General features: G+C 43.6%; 2 protein-coding genes across 2 annotated transcripts in view; both read right to left on the bottom strand.

The window, feature by feature from the left end:
- LOC107743290 (potassium voltage-gated channel subfamily D member 2-like) overlaps positions 1 to 3,725 on the bottom strand; it is a 116,093-nt gene extending 112,368 nt beyond the window's left edge. Inside the window, exon 1 of the mRNA XM_016556461.1 lies at positions 3,424 to 3,725. Within this exon, the coding sequence (XP_016411947.1) occupies positions 3,424 to 3,704 (281 nt within the window). The 5' untranslated portion in view covers positions 3,705 to 3,725. The remainder of the gene's footprint in view (positions 1 to 3,423) is intronic.
- A 5,269-nt stretch (positions 3,726 to 8,994) lies between these two features.
- Positions 8,995 to 10,948, bottom strand: LOC107743938 (potassium voltage-gated channel subfamily D member 2). Its single transcript, XM_016557396.1, has 2 exons — positions 10,463 to 10,948; positions 8,995 to 10,187 (listed from the first exon to the last, which is right to left on the bottom strand). Exon 2 carries the CDS (start codon positions 10,108 to 10,110, stop codon positions 8,995 to 8,997), a length of 1,116 nt encoding a protein of 371 aa, XP_016412882.1. The 5' UTR covers positions 10,111 to 10,187; positions 10,463 to 10,948.
- Positions 10,949 to 12,454: the final 1,506 nt, after the last annotated feature.

Here is a 12,454-nt window from a genome sequence, read left to right on the forward strand (position 1 = left end):
CGTGCTGTGAACCAAAGTCACATGCCGTCCCTTGCCTCCTCCCTCCATGCTCTGCACATTCCCATTTGGGAAGAGCAGGACTCTGTGAGGGCTGAATATTGATGCTGGATTTCAGGCAAATGGAAGTCAATGAATGGGTTTGTTCAGTGGCTTCGCCAAGTGAGTCTAAAGCAGAGGTGTCAAATCTCGCTCCTGTAGGGCCAGAGTCCAGCAGAGCTTACCTGTAGCCCCAATTAAACACACACGAACCAGACAAATCAAAGTATGTAGGAACACTAGAAACTTTCAGGCAGGTGTGTTGAAGCTCAACTCTGCAGGAAAGTGGCCCTCCAGCACCCTGGTCTAAAGGTATGTCATGGTCAGGACTGTGCTTCGGTTTCAATTCTTGGGGAAACATTGTGACATATTGTGGAATAAATCTCTCTGGAACTTCTGAGCCATATTTAAAACAACATCCATGCGGTTTCTGTTTTCTCCATCATGACATTATGCCAATTGGGAGATAACGGTATATCTTACTCAACCAGACAGAAAAGCTCTATGCTTACTTTAAGCAGAGCAAAAGATAAAAGAAGCCACTTCATCCGGATCAAAATGAGCCTGAGAGGAGCAGCAGTCCCTGGTGCGTGTACCCATAACTTTTGGGGCTAAAACTAGTTGAAGCATTCAGGTAACTTACATAGAGTTCTGCATGATAGAGGCTATCTTTACGGATAATTAAAATTCTCTATCATTCTCATGCAGATAGATTGAACGACTGAGGTTTGAGTATAATCTAGCAAGTGTAACTTTCTCTCACTTTAATGCTGGCTTCTATCTCAGCAAAACCTTGCTGATAGGCGAAAAGTTCTCAGATATCAGTTGCTCTTTGGTGAAGGAAGGGCTTCATTACTAGTAATTCAAACCCAAAACCAGGTTTCCGTAATCTAAAACAGCCACCTTGTATAAATAAATCTCTGAACCACAGATCCATCCCTGTCATCCAGTCTGGGAAATGAGGCATTCATTTAGAGAGCCAGGCTCTTGTTCAGTCAGAGCAGGTAAAGTCGTTTAGCAATGCCTGGACTGGCCACTCACTCACAGTGTGTGTTTAAGGAGAAATGGGAAGGGAATGAGATTTCAGATATGACAAAGAGGAAATGGATGAACTTGACAATCAAAAGACAACGAGAGGATGAGATCTCAAACCTTAGAGGCGAGGTTCCTCCTAACCACACAGTCTCAAAGTTAAACTGTGTGACATCTACAATGTGAAACTTTTCTTTCAGATCAAAATGTAGCCACTCAATCGTGAAATAGTCTCAAAACACAGCCCCAATTTCAAATCCCAATCTTTGGCTATTGCTCGTCACAGGGTGAACTTGACTTTACCAGGTCAGATCTCTGCTGTAGCGACTACCCCCCCCTGAGTGCTCATCTTGAAGGGCTCACTGAGGCAATGCAATAAAATCTGAAATGAGGAACAGCATGCCTGCCTGCAGAGAGAGGAGATGAGTATATGGGCTGCATCACTGAAGCCCTGCAGCTGTGGGTCTGTTTGGAAGACATGGTTCATAACCAGCTGGCTCCGACAAGTGATCATCTCTCCCTAACACACACACAGCACTCCCAACATCAAGCCGGTGCTGAGCGGTTGCCCGTAATTTCATTTTATCATTGATGTCATCCGATTTGACAGGCAAGAAACGGCAGGACACAAATTGCACACAATAAGATGTGCCGATACACTCTGAAACGAAACTCTCTCTTTCTCTCGCTCACACTGGATCTCTTTTTTTCTGCTTTCGCTCCTGCTGTCTCCAAACCTCATATTTTCTTTATAGGACAATGCAGACCTGACAGGAAAGTAGAAGGGGAATGAGAATGATTCGAACTCTGTGAGCCATAACTCTTTATATATCATGAGGACATGCATTATCCATCGTGCCACAGCTCTGACAACCTCATTTTCTTATTATTAAAGGTTCATGGAGTCTAAAGGAGGAGGCCTGACATTTCTTGTGTCAAAGACAACATTAGTCACATTCAGTACATCAAAGACCATACTCAGACTTTAATTCATATATATAAAGAAGCAGACAGATGCTGTGAACCAAACATTGTTGAACTGGACTATAAAACAAGTCTTAAAAACCCAATTTAAAAATAAAAACACTCCAAAACCAAACACATTTACGTCTGAAAGGTGCATCATATCAGCCAGGCACAGGTGTCAGATTAAAACTCACAGCCCAAGTTATGACACACTCAGAGTACTGCACTTCAAAGGCGTGCCGATCAAAGCGCGGGATGTGTACTGGAGCATAGGGCTTGATTAATCCCCTCGAGTGTGACTCAGGACCGTGTCGACCCGCCAGCAAAGAATCGGTTGTCTCCTGAGCAACAAAGTGCAGCTGTGGGGCGACTGCAACGTGTAGCGGGCAGATTCAGCACCACGGAGAGCGCCTGCTCTGCACAGGTGGGAGGCTTGGAGAAGCCATGCTGAGGCGTTGAGTGATGGGATTAATGAATGAATAACACATCAATAGGGAATGCATTATTGTAATCGCCTTCAGTGCTTAACGTCACATGAATCAGCTATGTCTCTCAGTATGTTCACTTACTGTGTGAAAATTACAACATTGTGCCACAGGTGCTTTGAGACGGTTAGTTATAAACAAGCAAGGCTTCCAAAGGAAGGAAGAGTCTGTGCTCAATCTGACACTGGTGAGGTGTTATATGACAGAAGCACACTTTCTCCTTTACAGTGATTACATTCAGAGATATAAAGGGAGAAGTAACTCTAAAACCGTATTCCTCAATTCCTAAACTGTCAGAAAAAGATTCAAACGCATTGTTACTGACATTCACATTGACAGCAAATTTATATATGAACTACACAGCCAATGCTTTAATCATTTCACTCACTAGTGTATTCAGGTAACATTTTGCTTAAAGTTTTAATATTTTATATTGAAATTATTATAAATATTTTATTAATTAAAAAAACTATAAAATATGTTATATTATAAATTTAAAAACTACAACACAAAATAGAATAAAATATATAAAAATATACAAAAGTTCTAAGTATTTTTTTATTTCATATAAGGATGTGAATGCATATTGCAGAAAAAAAGTAAAATGAAATAGCTTGATAGGTTTTGTCTTTTCAAGCAATGAGACAGTAATGGATAGCCCCTGACTCACGGGCCAGATAGAGAGAGAGAGGAAGAGAGAGAGGAGAGAGAGAGGGGGAGTCTATTTCTTAGATTGATATCAGTTTTATTGATCTCCCCCTGCCGTTGATGTGTTCTATCTCCGCCAGCTCTCAACTTTTCGGGACGCGTTGGTGTAAAAGGGCTGCTTTGTAGCAGTAATGACAGCAGATCATACGCGCAAGCTCATTCAGTAAGTTTGCGCATCACAACAACATCGACTCACCCCAGCGTTGTCATGGTGACGATGGTGTACCAGAAAGCCGCCGGTATGCTGGTGAACTTGCTGGCGGATGAGCTCTTCTCCGCGTAGAACATGACGGTGGCGAAGATGATGATGGCCATGGTTAGCGAGAAGAGCAGGAAGCCCAGCTCGGACGCGCAGCTCTTGAGCGTGTACCCCAGGATGCGCAGTCCCGCGGAGTGCCGCGAAAATTTGAAAATCCGAAAGACCCTGAAGACCCTGAGGGTGACGAAGGCCCCGCTCACGTCCTCGTTGTCAGTCATGACCAAGCCGATGTAGTAAGGCATGATGGCCACCACGTCAATGATGCTCATGACGCTTTTGAGGAACTTGTACCGAAAGAGGAGGAGGAAGAAAGCCCTCTGTCTGTTTCATTCAACTGATTAAAGGCAGCCATCTGAGGAGTGCATGCTCCATTTTCAACACATTTTTTATGGTGTTTGAACCATCACAGAGAGGGCAAATAAAAAGAGGAAGCGAATAAAAATGTGGAATAAAAGAAAAGTTGAGGAAGAAAATTATGGTAGTAAAAAAGGAAGACAGAACGAGAGTTAAGGAGAAAGACGCTAGTCCAATTAGCCTCTCGGTGTGGAGTAATAGCGCGAGTATGAAATGGATGGATGAATAGAGTCAGCGTCTCTACAGCAACACCACAGGGGTTATTCCACATGACAAAGAGCCTTTAATTACCTCATTCTATGCTCTTTATTTCCCTGTGGCTGTGCCACTGTGTAAATCTTTCAAATACAGCTTTTCTCTCGTGCTCCTATTTGGACCATGAAACATGTCATGTCCATCTGTGGAACAAAAAATCTTCATCAAAACAACATCAAAATTTTTCCTTCTCTGCAACCATTATATGAAATACTTATTACTTTGGTGGAATGTGGCAATCATAAACCAGACCTCTGTGGAACACTGTGGGCTCGCAAGCTAGAAGAGATTTTTTTTTTTGTGGCACAAACGCAAAACCTAAAACACTGATTCCCACCTAAAGTGTTTAAAGGTATAGTTCACACAAAAATAGAACTTCTGTCATCAGTTACTCACCCTCATGTCTTTCAAAAACCCATATGACTTTTGAAAATTGTCTTCTATTTGTTCATACCGTGCAAGTCAATGGGGTTGTTCATAGTCATGGGGTTTCACAGGTTTGGAACAACATGAGGGTCAGTAAATGATGACAGAGTTTTAAGGTGAACGGTCCCTTTAATCAGCCAAGCACATGGGCATTAAGTCTTTGCGAACACCCGGTTGTGTCTTAGGTGGACACACATGAGTGGCCCCGGATCATCAATAATAAAACTGCATCAGTGCATTTCTCCGGGGCAGTTCTCATGCTTTGCAATGCCTGGTAAAGGTGCTCTAATGAGGGTAACCCCACACCGCAATGCTCTTTCAGACACAATAATGAGTCCCTTTCACATGCTGTACCAAGCCCTGACCTTACTACATCCCTGTTGGCATGACCTCTCAAGGAAACAACCTTTCGCCCTGTTTGCAGTGTTGAAAACCACACCAAAGCCTCTTCGGTCATGCACTATGAACTTATGATCTTTGCCCTTAGAAGAAATTAAGCCTATTGCTTAACCCGCGTTGACCACAATGAATATGGAAGATTAATCCACCAAATCCCTGTCTTGTGTGGCATATCCCGGGGAGGGGATACGTACTGTAACCAGCAGGCATTGAATCCTCTGGCCTTAACTGACCTGATGCAGGGTGACTTCCGAGAGTTTAATAGACTCTCTATGTTACTCCATCAATCTCTTTACAACCTCTCAGTAGGACTCTTTATGTGCCTTCAAAACCCCGCAGGAGAAGATGGAGAAGCATGAGAGGACGAAAAAGATTTGGAGGATTGGAGGCATGGGGACATTTCATTTACAAGACATTCTCATTGTACCCAAGTGCTTCAAAGCTGATGTATTTACCCCTCTTCACCTTTCTCTCTCTCCCTCCTGCTCATATCTGCATGTCTTCAGCTCTGACAGCTGCTCACTTAATAGATCCCATTTGACAGTGCATAAGCCAATTAAAATGCTGCTGATTTAATTGAGCTGGGCAAAATCAGCCTATGCCAGAAAATGAGTCCATTAAAGAGGCAATAGAGACCAGTGAAGTGGAGGCCATTCGTGCTGTGAACCAAAGTCACATGCCGTCCCTTGCCTCCTCCCTCCATGCTCTGCACATTCCCATTTGGGAAGAGCAGGACTCTGTGAGGGCTGAATATTGATGCTGGATTTCAGGCAAATGGAAGTCAATGAATGGGTTTGTTCAGTGGCTTCGCCAAGTGAGTCTAAAGCAGAGGTGTCAAATCTCGCTCCTGTAGGGCCAGAGTCCAGCAGAGCTTACCTGTAGCCCCAATTAAACACACACGAACCAGACAAATCAAAGTATGTAGGAACACTAGAAACTTTCAGGCAGGTGTGTTGAAGCTCAACTCTGCAGGAAAGTGGCCCTCCAGCACCCTGGTCTAAAGGTATGTCATGGTCAGGACTGTGCTTCGGTTTCAATTCTTGGGGAAACATTGTGACATATTGTGGAATAAATCTCTCTGGAACTTCTGAGCCATATTTAAAACAACATCCATGCGGTTTCTGTTTTCTCCATCATGACATTATGCCAATTGGGAGATAACGGCATATCTTACTCAACCAGACAGAAAAGCTCTATGCTTACTTTAAGCAGAGCAAAAGATAAAAGAAGCCACTTCATCCGGATCAAAATGAGCCTGAGAGGAGCAGCAGTCCCTGGTGCGTGTACCCATAACTTTTGGGGCTAAAACTAGTTGAAGCATTCAGGTAACTTACATAGAGTTCTGCATGATAGAGGCTATCTTTACGGATAATTAAAATTCTCTATCATTCTCACGCAGATAGATTGAACGACTGAGGTTTGAGTATAATCTAGCAAGTGTAACTTTCTCTCACTTTAATGCTGGCTTCTATCTCAGCAAAACCTTGCTGATAGGCGAAAAGTTCTCAGATATCAGTTGCTCTTTGGTGAAGGAAGGGCTTCATTACTAGTAATTCAAACCCAAAACCAGGTTTCCGTAATCTAAAACAGCCACCTTGTATAAATAAATCTCTGAACCACAGATCCATCCCTGTCATCCAGTCTGGGAAATGAGGCATTCATTTAGAGAGCCAGGCTCTTGTTCAGTCAGAGCAGGTAAAGTCGTTTAGCAATGCCTGGACTGGCCACTCACTCACAGTGTGTGTTTAAGGAGAAATGGGAAGGGAATGAGATTTCAGATATGACAAAGAGGAAATGGATGAACTTGACAATCAAAAGACAACGAGAGGATGAGATCTCAAACCTTAGAGGCGAGGTTCCTCCTAACCACACAGTCTCAAAGTTAAACTGTGTGACATCTACAATGTGAAACTTTTCTTTCAGATCAAAATGTAGCCACTCAATCGTGAAATAGTCTCAAAACACAGCCCCAATTTCAAATCCCAATCTTTGGCTATTGCTCGTCACAGGGTGAACTTGACTTTACCAGGTCAGATCTCTGCTGTAGCGACTACCCCCCCCTGAGTGCTCATCTTGAAGGGCTCACTGAGGCAATGCAATAAAATCTGAAATGAGGAACAGCATGCCTGCCTGCAGAGAGAGGAGATGAGTATATGGGCTGCATCACTGAAGCCCTGCAGCTGTGGGTCTGTTTGGAAGACATGGTTCATAACCAGCTGGCTCCGACAAGTGATCATCTCTCCCTAACACACACACAGCACTCCCAACATCAAGCCGGTGCTGAGCGGTTGCCCGTAATTTCATTTTATCATTGATGTCATCCGATTTGACAGGCAAGAAACGGCAGGACACAAATTGCACACAATAAGATGTGCCGATACACTCTGAAACGAAACTCTCTCTTTCTCTCGCTCACACTGGATCTCTTTTTTTCTGCTTTCGCTCCTGCTGTCTCCAAACCTCATATTTTCTTTATAGGACAATGCAGACCTGACAGGAAAGTAGAAGGGGAATGAGAATGATTCGAACTCTGTGAGCCATAACTCTTTATATATCATGAGGACATGCATTATCCATCGTGCCACAGCTCTGACAACCTCATTTTCTTATTATTAAAGGTTCATGGAGTCTAAAGGAGGAGGCCTGACATTTCTTGTGTCAAAGACAACATTAGTCACATTCAGTACATCAAAGACCATACTCAGACTTTAATTCATATATATAAAGAAGCAGACAGATGCTGTGAACCAAACATTGTTGAACTGGACTATAAAACAAGTCTTAAAAACCCAATTTAAAAATAAAAACACTCCAAAACCAAACACATTTACGTCTGAAAGGTGCATCATATCAGCCAGGCACAGGTGTCAGATTAAAACTCACAGCCCAAGTTATGACACACTCAGAGTACTGCACTTCAAAGGCGTGCCGATCAAAGCGCGGGATGTGTACTGGAGCATAGGGCTTGATTAATCCCCTCGAGTGTGACTCAGGACCGTGTCGACCCGCCAGCAAAGAATCGGTTGTCTCCTGAGCAACAAAGTGCAGCTGTGGGGCGACTGCAACGTGTAGCAGGCAGATTCAGCACCACGGAGAGCGCCTGCTCTGCACAGGTGGGAGGCTTGGAGAAGCCATGCTGAGGCGTTGAGTGATGGGATTAATGAATGAATAACACATCAATAGGGAATGCATTATTGTAATCGCCTTCAGTGCTTAACGTCACATGAATCAGCTATGTCTCTCAGTATGTTCACTTACTGTGTGAAAATTACAACATTGTGCCACAGGTGCTTTGAGATGGTTAGTTATAAACAAGCAAGGCTTCCAAAGGAAGGAAGAGTCTGTGCTCAATCTGACACTGGTGAGGTGTTATATGACAGAAGCACACTTTCTCCTTTACAGTGATTACATTCAGAGATATAAAGGGAGAAGTAACTCTAAAACCGTATTCCTCAATTCCTAAACTGTCAGAAAAAGATTCAAACGCATTGTTACTGACATTCACATTGACAGCAAATTTATATATGAACTACACAGCCAATGCTTTAATCATTTCACTCACTAGTGTATTCAGGTAACATTTTGCTTAAAGTTTTAATATTTTATATTGAAATTATTATAAATATTTTATTAATTAAAAAAACTATAAAATATGTTATATTATAAATTTAAAAACTACAACACAAAATAGAATAAAATATATAAAAATATACAAAAGTTCTAAGTATTTTTTTATTTCATATAAGGATGTGAATGCATATTGCAGAAAAAAAGTAAAATGAAATAGCTTGATAGGTTTTGTCTTTTCAAGCAATGAGACAGTAATGGATAGCCCCTGACTCACGGGCCAGATAGAGAGAGAGAGGAAGAGAGAGAGGAGAGAGAGAGGGGGAGTCTATTTCTTAGATTGATATCAGTTTTATTGATCTCCCCCTGCCGTTGATGTGTTCTATCTCCGCCAGCTCTCAACTTTTCGGGACGCGTTGGTGTAAAAGGGCTGCTTTGTAGCAGTAATGACAGCAGATCATACGCGCAAGCTCATTCAGTAAGTTTGCGCATCACAACAACATCGACTCACCCCAGCGTTGTCATGGTGACGATGGTGTACCAGAAAGCCGCCGGTATGCTGGTGAACTTGCTGGCGGATGAGCTCTTCTCCGCGTAGAACATGACGGTGGCGAAGATGATGATGGCCATGGTTAGCGAGAAGAGCAGGAAGCCCAGCTCGGACGCGCAGCTCTTGAGCGTGTACCCCAGGATGCGCAGTCCCGCGGAGTGCCGCGAAAATTTGAAAATCCGAAAGACCCTGAAGACCCTGAGGGTGACGAAGGCCCCGCTCACGTCCTCGTTGTCAGTCATGACCAAGCCGATGTAGTAAGGCATGATGGCCACCACGTCAATTACGCTCATGACACTTTTGACGAACTTGTACCTGCTGGGCGCAGCGATAAGACGCAGCAGGTACTCGACGGTGAAGATCATGACGCAGGCCGTATCCAAGCAGAAGAACGCGAGGGCGTAGCGCTCCCCGCACGAGACCTCCTTCGCCCGGTTTGGCCCGCTGATGCACGGGACAGTCTCCACCACGTTGGCCATAACGGAGACGGCGATGAAAAAGCCCGTGACGTAATAAAACACCAGCGCCATGGTGCTCGTGTGCGGGTTCTCAAACGCGCGCCACATGGACTCGCGGAACGACATTTCCGGCAGCACCAAATCGTTGTTGTTTTCGTTCTCCTCATCGTCTTGAATTCTCTCCGCGTTCTCCCTCCTGCGATCTTTGTACTCCTCATAACAGCAGTCCCCTATTATCTCAGGAATGATGCCGAAGAAGGCCAGCTCCTCGTCATAGGCAGAGATGCACTCGTGGCGAGGGTAGTGCAGCTTCCCGGTTCGGTAGAAGTTGAGGATGTGCCTGAAAATGTCCGGGTCGCGGTCGAAAAAGTACTCGTTGGTCTCCTCGTGGAAGAAGAAGTCGCGCTCTGTGCTTCCCAGTAAGGTGTCGGGGTACCTCTCCAAAGTATTCCGCCAAGTTTGAAACCTTGTGCCGCTGACGTTCAAGATGATCAGACCGTCCTGACCTCGCCTCTTTTCCCGTGGAGGCGGCGGCATCGGGGCACTCGCCACGGGCATCCATCCTATGGCCGCGGCGCGCGCGAACGGTAGCCAAGCGGCGACTCCGGCTGCCATGCTGACCCAATGTGCGCGACCCGGTGCGACTGAAGCAGGTTTTGCTCTCACAAATCCGCCACGCGCAGAAAGGACATCTGGACAGACACAATGCGCAATCACTTGATGTAAAGTTCAAGGAAGGCTATTGCTCACGTGCAGGAGAATACTGCATAATGAGTCATATTATTTATCAAGATCAAAGCATTCGAATGGCAAGGTGGAATTACAGTGAGCGTAGAAATTAATGGTGGTGTACAGTATGTATGCACTATGCATGAGTAAAAAACAGCTTTTCGGTCAAACACGAATGCAATGCATCTATTTTTTTTACAGTGTAACCTATTTCTCAAGAGCAAGATAAATAACTTACCTCCTCATAAATGGATATGTATGTAAAAGTGCAGGTTTTTACACACAGCTCATCAGTTATAGTCCACTTTGAATAGCGGTTCCGCAGTTATGCACAAACAAGTATCCGAAACGCGCACCCGGAGGTGTTCTAGAGCAAATGCAACAAGTTTAGAAGTCAGGTAGAGGATTCACGTTGTCCAAGGACATCCTATTTATCGTCCACAGCTTCTGTGTTTGACACTGACGCTCTTGGAGAACCCTGCCACAGTGGTCGTTTCATAGGAAGAGAAGACCACCTTGGCTAGTGCGCGTTCTGTGTTTTAAAAGCAGAAAATGGCACTTTCCTGTCCTCTTAACTGTAATCCAGCGACCCAAGAACAGCTTCGCAGGGTCTGTCTGCAACCCGAACAAAAGTGAACCCGCAACAAATGATTCGCTGGAAGTTACTTCATCCGCTACCGACGAAGATATGTGAGTCTGCGGTGGAGCCCAAGTTGCTTCTGCTCACGGCGCATTGGAGGCGTGTCACGTGCTACGGGCATCAGTTAACACATACGAATGCTGAATGGTGCATAATGTACCATAAGCAGTGTTACGTTTAAATGCTTATTTTGTATTGTGTCATAAATGAAACGAACGTCCTATATAGCGAACTGTGTAAAGTTATTCAACGGTATTCTTTGAATTATTGTTAATCAAAGTTTCGCTGGAATTCAGTGAAGTGCTGAACCGTGAGCTGAGAGATTGAGGGAAAGCGTTGCGGATATTTTCACGTCTCAGGTTATTGACTCACGTTCAGCACTGATAGATGTGCAGGGGGGAAAGCCGCTAGATGGAGACAGTTTTCAGAGGTGAAGGAAGATCAGACCTGTAAGAGCGAATGTATTCGAGTCATGTGAAGGTCTCTTGCTGTGACAAATACAATCAGCAAACTCCAGATGCGATTATATGTGATGCAGCTCTCTATACATGGGTCAGTGACAAATAAGGATGGCTGAAAAGGAGAAATGCTGCACATGGCAATTTCTTTATTTTAGTTACATATATATAGCCGTGCCAATTCTGTCAGGAACTGCGTCGACTGTAATGAATAAAACGACATGTTTAATCCATAATCGTTTTGACGTACAAATGTTTCCAATTATACATATTTAAAACAAAATAGCTTGACTGAAATATGAAATAATAATCAGATTTCATTCTATTTACTTGTTGAGAAAAACGTACAATTTCTGAACTTCAGGACTGTCATTTTTTGAAATAATACCCCAGTCGGCGCAGCTTCTGACAAAACTGACTTCGCCAAAAAAAATGATTTCAACCAGTGAACCAAAACAGCTGTGGCAGCTCAGAGCGCCATGCGTGTTTGTGTGAGCGTCCCCGTGATGAATTTCCTGGCGCACGGCCTTCCTCTTCTCTATTGCCTTCCAAATTAGTCACGTAGACGTATCACAGATTAAATGTTGTGCGAGAGAAAAAGAGAGTTATGATCTCAGGGCTTGTTGGGTTTTCTCTTCAGCACCATGGACAGCAACCAGCCACAGTTGCACTGCCGCGTTATTGATTATTGGCAACGCGATTCAAGTGCTTATAGACAATTTTAATTGTTTATGGGATTTTTTTCTCTCTCCCTTCCCCTTTATTACACTGCTTGAAATGCAGAACTGTATTGATATTCTCCTCCTTCTATACAGTTTTCTGCGATTCAGCTCAAATGCATTCACAGAATGCACATTCTGTTTAAACTTTGTTTTTCGTTTTAAGTTGTAGCCTGCTAGAAAAGAAGATTTATGTTTGAATCTCCCCATTCAAAATAATTGTAATATTTGCATACTGATTTGCGATTGGTCGTCTTTCTTGTATTTCTTATCTATGACACTTCCCAAGAATACTGTGAACTTTGGTGTAGCATGGAAAACAAAACAAAAACAAAAACCAACAAACAGAGATTGTTTGTTTTATTTTTTTGATTGTGAGATTGTTTAGATATGTTAGATACAATTTCTAAAAA

Source organism: Sinocyclocheilus rhinocerous, unplaced genomic scaffold (assembly GCF_001515625.1).
Source record: "Sinocyclocheilus rhinocerous isolate Xijiao unplaced genomic scaffold, SAMN03320098_v1.1 scaffold551, whole genome shotgun sequence".
Lineage (NCBI taxonomy): Eukaryota > Metazoa > Chordata > Actinopteri > Cypriniformes > Cyprinidae > Sinocyclocheilus > Sinocyclocheilus rhinocerous.

Bases quoted from the DNA above. Each gene is read 5' to 3' on its own strand.
- LOC107743938 (XM_016557396.1), bottom strand. From the start codon at position 10,110: ATGGCAGCCGGAGTCGCCGCTTGGCTACCGTTCGCGCGCGCCGCGGCC.